The following is an 8,469-nucleotide window of genomic DNA, read 5'->3' as shown; positions in this document are numbered from 1 at the left end:
ATAGAAGAACCCTAATCTCAAATTTGGGTGTTTTCAAATGATACTTCCAATGAGCAAATTGAAGGTGATATGTACTAATTTATGAGCCACACTAACGAATTTATGAATCAAACTAACAAATTTTTCAATCAAACTAATAAATTTGAATTCGAAAATATACGAGCATAAGGGTTTTTGAGTGAAGTTACATGCCCCATCTCCCCCTTTTGTATCTTCCTTCTCAACGTTCGGCGAGTCCAAGAGTCACTTGCTCACGTCCAATCATCCAACGTCTGCCCTCTGCTCTGCTACGACACTACCCTCCCCTCCGCAACTCTGTAATTCGTGACGAAATGAAGGAGGAAGAAGGATTTGAACAGACGAGCGAAACTCACAGGACCATCCAGCGAGTTTGCCACGCGTCAACACTGTATGTATTTCTGAAGCAAATCTCGTTGGACTATTCAACGAGATTTGTTTGCCACACATCAACACATGAATGACCTGGCCATTTAAATCTCGCTCGACCGTTTAAGCATCAAATTAGGGAATTTTTTCTCAATAAAACTGTTATTTAATATTTTATTCTAAAATAAAATTGAAAGGGGAAAAAACTCAGTAAAATAATGATGATTTCCTTCATTAATTGATCCATTCTTCTTCCTAATTCCTGGATGATGGGACCCCCTCGGGTCCCCAATCTGCCAGTCACCAAAAAATGGCGGAAGATAGGGGAGCCGTTCGATTGATGCTGACGTGGCAAAGAGGATGCTGGAAGGCAGGGGTGAAAGGGAGAGTAACCGTAGAGAAACAACAGGAGGAGGCAGATGTATCCGGTTTCAAGGGTTTCAAAACTCGTCGTTTCATCATTTTTTACATCGCCCAACAGCAATTCCTCCAACGGCGAAGTGCGGGAACGTCACACAGGGAAAACGTGTCAGGGAGAGTGAGCGACTGAGGGATTGAAACGCCTATCAGCCTCGTTACCGTCCTTTCCAGAGGTACACTTCTCTTCCCCATCATTCACTACTGATACATACATATAAGCAAAACCCTTTCCCCTCCTCCCAAAACCAGGAAAAAATTTCAACTAGTTTTTAGAGACAGGGAGAGAGATTATTTGTTTCATATTGCTGCTAACATTTTCGTGATGATTTTGCGACTAAATGCTATGTACTCGAAGTGAATTTTGTGGCTTTAGTCATGTTAGCAACGACAGTACTAGGTTTATTCAATAGTTCAATACATACCTTAATTTGGATTGAAATTCCTTATGGTTCATCTGCAAAAGATAAATTTGTTTTCGCCCTTGTACCAACACCCTGGAAAAAGAAAGGCTTTTTTGGTGCATTTTGCCCCTTGTGTTTATATATATAATCTCTTTATAGACAAAAATTCAGAATGATGTTATGGGTGACGAGACATTGGGTGTCAAGTTGGCGATGAGATGCAAGTCAGTTGACAAAGTTTGTCACTGGGTTGCAAAATTGATAGCTGAAATTGGATTGGTTCCCAAGGTTTAATGGTCACTGTATCTTGTGAGTTCATTCGGAAACTGGTTGTTGCTGGTAGCATGCATTATTGCAGAGGTATAGAAGTTATTTCACATTGGAATGCAACTTCTGATTTGTTAGGTTAGAAACACATGCTGCTTTGAAATTTCCTTGCTTTTTTATCATCACTATTATTAATATTATTATTAATTTATTATTAAAATAAATTTTCACTTCAACATGACCATAATTTTTTTTAAAAAAACTTACTTTTATTTCAACACATGATATGCATGCTGTTATGAATTGGTATTGGCAGGCATTGCACCATTTGCAAAAAATAACCTTGCAGATGATTCTTGTAGGTTTGGACCCCTGCCCCCTTACTCCCCTAGGATTTACAGTGTAACAAAGGCGTCAATGTGGAAGAGCTTGATTTAACATTAGTTTTGGAAGGTGATGAGATGATGTAATGTTAGTTATCAGTGTTGAATAGGATGTTTCTACAAGCCATGACGAAATGGAATTGTAAGCTTGAAGTGAGGAATTATCTTATATGGCCCAAAACCCCTTATGGTGGAGCAACTTCTTTCAACTGGAATTTATTGAGAGGACATTGTTGATAAAGATCAAATAAAAGGACTAGAAACATTGTTAAAAAAAATCAAGTACATTGCTGTGCATTTACTTATAAAGAAAAATCTGTTTGCTGTGTGACAAACCAGCTTTAACTTATTGTATTTTTCTTATTTGGAAAGTGAATGGACTGATTGCTACGCTAATTGTGATTTCTTATTTTATATTGGAAATGGTATATGGAGACTGGGATGCTATTGAGTTGTTGTGCATGTCCTTGGCCAAGTTATTTGTAATAATACTAGTTTAGGTGGCACATGCATAGTCTCTTTCATTAAAAAAAAAAAAAATTTCTCCCCAAAATGATCAGATTCTTGCTTCTTTTACCGATTTAGATTTGCACTAAACTAATGAGATATTGAGGTAATTTGATTCAGGCTGATCAAGAAAATTGCATGAGTAAGAATATAAGGAACTAATTGCAAGATAATTTGCAAAGTCATATTTCCTAGATTGACATTCAAAAGCATTTAAATCAGTTGACCAAGACTGAACTTTAATTGGTTAAAAATCTTTCAAAATTAGCAATGAGGATTAAATTGGAAAAATTAAATTTTGTTTCCAATTTTGGTGCATGTAAAGCAGAATCTCACATGATTAAAAATGAAACCAGTGTACCTTGATGCTAGCTATTAAAATAGAAAACATATTGATCCATCTACCCATGCAGCTGAATGATTAGTGTTGTAAGGAACCAGCAGAACAATACACATGCAATCACTTACCAAAAGAATTATAGCTTAGATTGCAGATTAATGAAAAAAACCTTCAAATCCCTTTCAAGCTCTTGGCCAGAATTATAGTTTAGATTGCAGATTAATGAAAATAACCTTCAAATCCCTTTCAATCTCTTGGTCAGAATTCTCAAATCAAATAGTTCATCATCTATAGATGCATCAATAATGGAAATGGGAATCTTAGTTAACAGATTATGAAGCAATGCAGTTAATTGGCTTCAGAGTTAAATTATGAAACATGACCTGAGCAATTCTTTATTTTAACTCTGTTCAGCATCCTTATCATTTTATATTTTCCTCATTGGAAAAAAAACATTTTTAATAGATCTCTTCATACATTTTTAAGATTAAGGTGAGAAAGGCATATGCCTTTATGTATTATGCGTAGCCCTCATCTCGTGCCTGTAACACCCTCTCAAGGTGTGCACTTCTGTTTGTTAAATGGAACACCTTAAATGACTCCTTTAAAAATATTCTTTTATCAATTAACAAGTTCTTTTATCAATTAACAAGTTTATGATATTTAAAGTTTAAACCACTCTCAACACAGCTGAAAGCCAAGGATGATCTGCTTCTGAAACCATCCTAAGCTGATATCTCAATGTTATACACATATATTGCAAATTTGGGAATCTTTAAGTTCTGATCTCCATCTTCATGACTTCCAGATGCTGCAAATTTCAAACTCGTGCAACTTGCAACACACGAATCTGCTACATATATTTTCTAGTTGCTAAAAGCTCCAACATCTTCTTCTTCTTCGATGGAATGATTTCTTTTTCTATTTTTTTTTAAATTAAAAAACAACTTCAACAACTTGATCCAAAAATCATCTTGGCAATTACAACTTGCAAGGCTGGGATTTCTATCCTCAACCCAACAATGATAGCTTAGAGTAGGTACTAATTTTACCATTATAAATTCAGAACCAAGGCACTAAATTTTTTCCTTTGATTCATGCTTGATAATAATGAAAATCTAAGGTGGACTAATGAAATTCCAAGCTATATACCTAAAATGAATGGAAGTATTTATTCCTTTCGGTTCATTATTGATATTAAATTATTGGGTTTATGGCCCAAGGAATCTGAACTTGGATTCCCCTCTGTTTTATACCTAAATCTTTTTCTGCTGGAATCAAGTCACTTGACAAATCACAGCAATGTTGCAAACATTAATGGCATCTCTAGGAATATTAAAAAAATTGTTAATATTGCTTTACACTTTTTCTTTCCTGATGATGTGTAAAAATGTCAGTGTTTAAATCAAATTCCTATGTGGTATTTTTCTTTTAATCTTGCAGACCTCCTGCTACGGTGTTCATATGTGTCTCACATGAATTTTGTCAGTCATGAAAATCTTCCGTGTGGGGATCTGACCACTACTCATAAGGTATGCTTAGTTAAGTTATTAGATTTTTATGTTAATTGCTGATTTTCTTAGCTGTGTCCAACAATTACTTGGTCTATATGCCAATCACCTGAATGTACTGCAAGCCAAAACGAGGGAAAGAGATAATATAAAATTGTGAACTTGAAATACATATACCTTGTGATTTATCTGTTGATATTTTCTGTTATAGAGTTTATGAGGTGAGCTATCTTTGCTTTTACAGAGACACCCTCACAGCTAGAATTCAGACAAGATAGATTCCTTCTTGTCACCTATTGTCAAACATTTCTCATTAATATTCTTTAATAGTTATGCGGTTGTTCTTTGGTTGGCAGCCTGGAAATAGGCTAAAAGCTCTAGGCAGAGTGGCCAAATGGAAAGATCTTCAATCCTATCATCGTGTCTTTTATGGGGAAACTATTGAAAGCATGGATCCTCTGTTTTTCTCCTGCAATTACCCTTTTCAAGTTTGTAAAAGAGTGGCTGAGATAAGAAATATTTGCAGACCTTCTCAAATCTGGGAAAATAAGTTGAAAAGGGTTGCTCAGTTGAAAGGGGCGTATGCTGATAGAATAAGCTGATCATTGTCATTACAGTCTATCATATTGGAAAGAAAGGAAAAGGATTGTCTTTGAAAATCACACTGGAGGCATACATTGCTTAATCTCCTTAACGAATGGACATGTTGAAAGTTTCATTCCCCATGTTAAAAGATTAGTTAGATTCAGTTAGTTTGTTGGTGTTTTAGCTGTTATTCTTTCTTTTTGGTTGGTTATTTTGTACTGCTATTTTGTATATTGTTCCCCTGAGCTTAATATATTCTGCTTACCTCTTCCGAAAAAAAAAAAAAAAAAGGAATTCTTAAACACTTGTTTATTTTTCAATTTTAACATCTCGAGCTTTGAAGCCCTTTTTTTTATTGTCCAGACACTTTCAAGAGTTTGTTTTACTTGATTTCAATGCAAAGAACGTCTTATTATTTATTTTTCTTTAATTCGGCTGAGTTTGGAGCCCTGACTCTTTCCAGTTGCTACTATTCTTTTGCCTGCATTGAACCGAAAGCAGAGTCAATATGTTGAGTTATGATGGAAGGGATAGCCTCAAATATAACAGAATTGAGAAAAATGATTTGTGTAACTGACCCTAGATAGATTGGATGAGGGCTTTGTTGTTGTTTCATTGTTGTTGTTGTTAACTTATTGAAATAATGTTTCCCTCGTTTGGCATATCTTTTAGGCTGTTATTGGATGTGGCACAATGGACCTCTATTCAGCCAATCCTGGACCAATTGATGATTCTGTACTTTATGATCAAGATAAGCATGTCTCATCTGCTGTTTGGGAGGGGCAGGTGCTTTTACGAGTACATTAGTTTGTGTCTCATTTAATTTCAATTATACTCCCACAATGAATGTAATATTATTTTACCAACATATCTGCAGGAACGTGGTGCACTTAGATGTCATGAACACACTTCTAAGCTTGATCAATGGATGCTTACAGAGAAACAGATTGGGTTAGTGGAAAGAGCTGGATTTGGGTACTTAAGATTGATTCCAGCAATTAGTCTAGACAATCCCCTTATATCTGCATTAGTTGAGAGGTGGAGGAGGGAAACAAATACATTCCACTTGAACGTAGGAGAAATGACAGTGACACTTGAAGATGTTGCATATTTGCTTGGACTAGCAATTGATGGGGAGCCTGTTATAGGTGTAACTTATACCACTTGTGACTTTGTATGTGAAAAGTTTTTAGGAAAGGCACCAGACTCAGGATACACAAGTGGTGGAATGGTGAAACTGAGTTGGTTGAAAGAGTTTTTCTCTCAATGTCCTAATGATGCATCAATTGAAGATGTTGAACGCCATACACGTGCTTACCTTTTGTACCTTGTAGGTAGTACAATATTCTCCACCACTACAGGTAACAAAGTCCCTGTCATGTACCTTCCATTATTTGAGAATTTTGATCAAGCTGGGACATACGCCTGGGGTGCAGCAGCATTGGCGTTCTTGTATAGAGCACTTGGCAATGCATCCCTTAGATCTCAGAGTACCATAAGTGGCTGTTTGACACTACTCCAGGTTATTTACCTCTGCATGCATGCATACTGCATAAGGGTTGTTTTTGGGGTAAAGAGAGGCATAGGGGATCTTTAACACATTTATTTTCTTCTTTACCATTTTTAGTCTTTCTTTTGCAGTGTTGGAGTTACTATCACCTGAACATTGGCCGACCAAAGCTTAATCATGACCCACTCCATGATTCATTTCCACTTGTACTTAAGTGGAAAGGAAAACAGAGTGGCCCAACAACAAACCGTGATGTAACCTACTACCGTAAAGCATTGGACACTTTACAACCAAATGATGTAAGCATTTGTAAGCTGCAGTTAAATTATCACTCAACTTTTTTGCCTAAAAAATGATTAAACGATTGCTATGGTTTTGATATACAGGTTGAGTGGCTTCCTTACATAATGATGACCAATATGGGTGTTCCAGAAGGTATTAAAAATAGCTTGATTTTGGGGAGATCAAAGACGATGTTGATTTGTTTTGACAAGGCAGAAAGGCACGTCCCAGATCGTTGCCTAAGGCAATGTGGCTTACCCCAACCAATCCCGAAAGATGTGCAGCGGTGGGAGAGGAAGAGTCGTGGGGTTGATGGCGGGGTGGACTTATCTTTGAAAATGGAATCAGAACTTAATGAATGGTCAGAGCGTCGGCTTAATATTGTGGAAGATGATGAAGGTGTATATGAAAGTGAATACATGCAATGGTACTTGAATATAACGCGCAAATTTGTTGGAAGGCCTGTTCCTCTCTCATCTGAGTTCCAGAGAATGGTGAGCCTGTGCTTATTTTCAGTTAGTAGATTTGTACTTGTCATTACTCATGACGGTTACCATTAACTATTGATTTTTACAGAATGCTGCTTTGAGGGACATTGCGCACATTGCAGATACAGTTTCGACACAGGGGATGGACGATCAACAAATACAGTCAGTGACAAGGATCAGGTATATTGTGCATGAATGTTTGAGGGACCAGGTTGGAGGTTCAATGTTATTGTCAAACAGCCCGCAAAATGATCTTCGGAAAAGGATAAGGGGAAAGGAGAAGGTGAGAAGGAAGGGCATGGGCAAACGTAAGAGAAAGGATGATCCGGAGCAACTGCTTGCATCTGCTGATGATGACCAACTGCAGTTAACTGTTGTGGCTGGGGAGATTGATGAATCTCAGATATGTCATGTAGATGGTGAGGTTGAGCACGTACAGCTGTGCCATGCAGCCTGTGAAGGCGAGCAGCCTTCTCATGCACCCAATGTGGTTGATGACTCACAGCTGTATGATGCTACTGATCTCTGTCATGCAGTCGATGAGAATGATACAAAACCATTGGAGACACCTGTAGAGGCTGTTCTGCAGTCATCTCTTGGGAGCGGTGAGGATATTGCACAGCAGAATGATCAGAGTGTTCTAGTTTAGAGACCATTGCCATTATGATTCAATTTTTTGTATAGCTTATTCTTTTAACAGCACATAAAAGGTCTGTGTGGTTCTACTCTATCAGATGTCATGTACTATTTCCATTCATGTCGTGTTTGGCTTTGCATTCCCTCAAAAAAGTCCTTGATTTTGAATCTTTATTGCAGGCAACTTGGACCAACTTTGTGGGTGCTCACTAACTTTGGTAGAACAACTAGGAAAGCATGCTGAAGTGGTGGCTTCCGATGGATTTTACCTTGGCTGCAAATTGGCCACTTGACCTTAACATATTAATTCACATTTATTCGGTCACCATGTACCTGCACTGTCATGCATCGAAGATGAAAATATCTCACTTTTTTTATTTGAATTTTTTTTAGTCTTATTTTTATGGTCATTGTATTTTGATGTAGAGATGACCTTAAAAGATTGGTTTCAAAAGAAAGGTATTGAGATTTTTTACTTAGTCCAGCGAGCTATGGTGAATTGTTAATGCTGATAAAACTTTAAATGTTGCTTGAGATTGTTCTAACTTTGCTTTTCAGTGGTCCGTTTTCTTGTCCATATTTTTTCCTTTGGCTGCCATGCCAACGGCGCAAAGAAATGAAAGACAAGGTGGAACTCATTACTTAAAACTGTAAGGGTAGACTTTTATTCAATTTGTGCTCTGTACTACTTTCAGTGGATCACCAAACAGAAAATGGATTGTTTTAAGTTCAGATTGGTTCATTGTTATTTC

The 8,469-nt window shown here is 37.0% G+C and overlaps 1 protein-coding gene across 2 annotated transcripts; it reads left to right on the top strand.

Annotated features, from left to right (window-relative positions):
- Positions 1-821: 821 nt before the first annotated feature.
- On the top strand, positions 822-8,196 carry LOC131148892 (protein MAIN-LIKE 2-like). 2 transcript variants are annotated; one of them, XR_009135081.1, is made up of 8 exons: positions 822-980; positions 4,149-4,237; positions 5,474-5,587; positions 5,679-6,323; positions 6,443-6,610; positions 6,698-7,087; positions 7,170-7,791; positions 7,898-8,196. XR_009135081.1 is itself a non-coding variant. In XM_058098849.1 (7 exons), exons 2-7 carry the CDS (start codon positions 4,181-4,183, stop codon positions 7,728-7,730), a joined length of 1,935 nt encoding a protein of 644 aa, XP_057954832.1. In that variant the 5' UTR covers positions 822-980; positions 4,149-4,180; the 3' UTR covers positions 7,731-8,196. The 2 variants fall into 2 exon arrangements, 1 of the variants encoding a protein (XP_057954832.1); XM_058098849.1 differs by having other exon boundaries at positions 7,170-8,196.
- The last annotated feature ends 273 nt before the right edge of the window (positions 8,197-8,469 follow it).

Source organism: Malania oleifera, chromosome 2 (genome assembly GCF_029873635.1).
Source record: "Malania oleifera isolate guangnan ecotype guangnan chromosome 2, ASM2987363v1, whole genome shotgun sequence".
NCBI lineage: Eukaryota > Viridiplantae > Streptophyta > Magnoliopsida > Santalales > Ximeniaceae > Malania > Malania oleifera.
The sequence above is the reverse complement of the archived record's forward strand: the minus strand, read 5'-3'. Positions and strand labels throughout refer to the sequence as shown.

Bases quoted from the DNA above. Each gene is read 5' to 3' on its own strand.
- LOC131148892 (XM_058098849.1), top strand. From the start codon at position 4,181: ATGAATTTTGTCAGTCATGAAAATCTTCCGTGTGGGGATCTGACCACT. The intron at 6,324-6,442 runs GTTATTTACCTC...TTTCTTTTGCAG, and splicing joins GCTGTTTGACACTACTCCAG to TGTTGGAGTTACTATCACCT. The intron at 6,611-6,697 runs GTAAGCATTTGT...TTTGATATACAG, and splicing joins ACACTTTACAACCAAATGAT to GTTGAGTGGCTTCCTTACAT.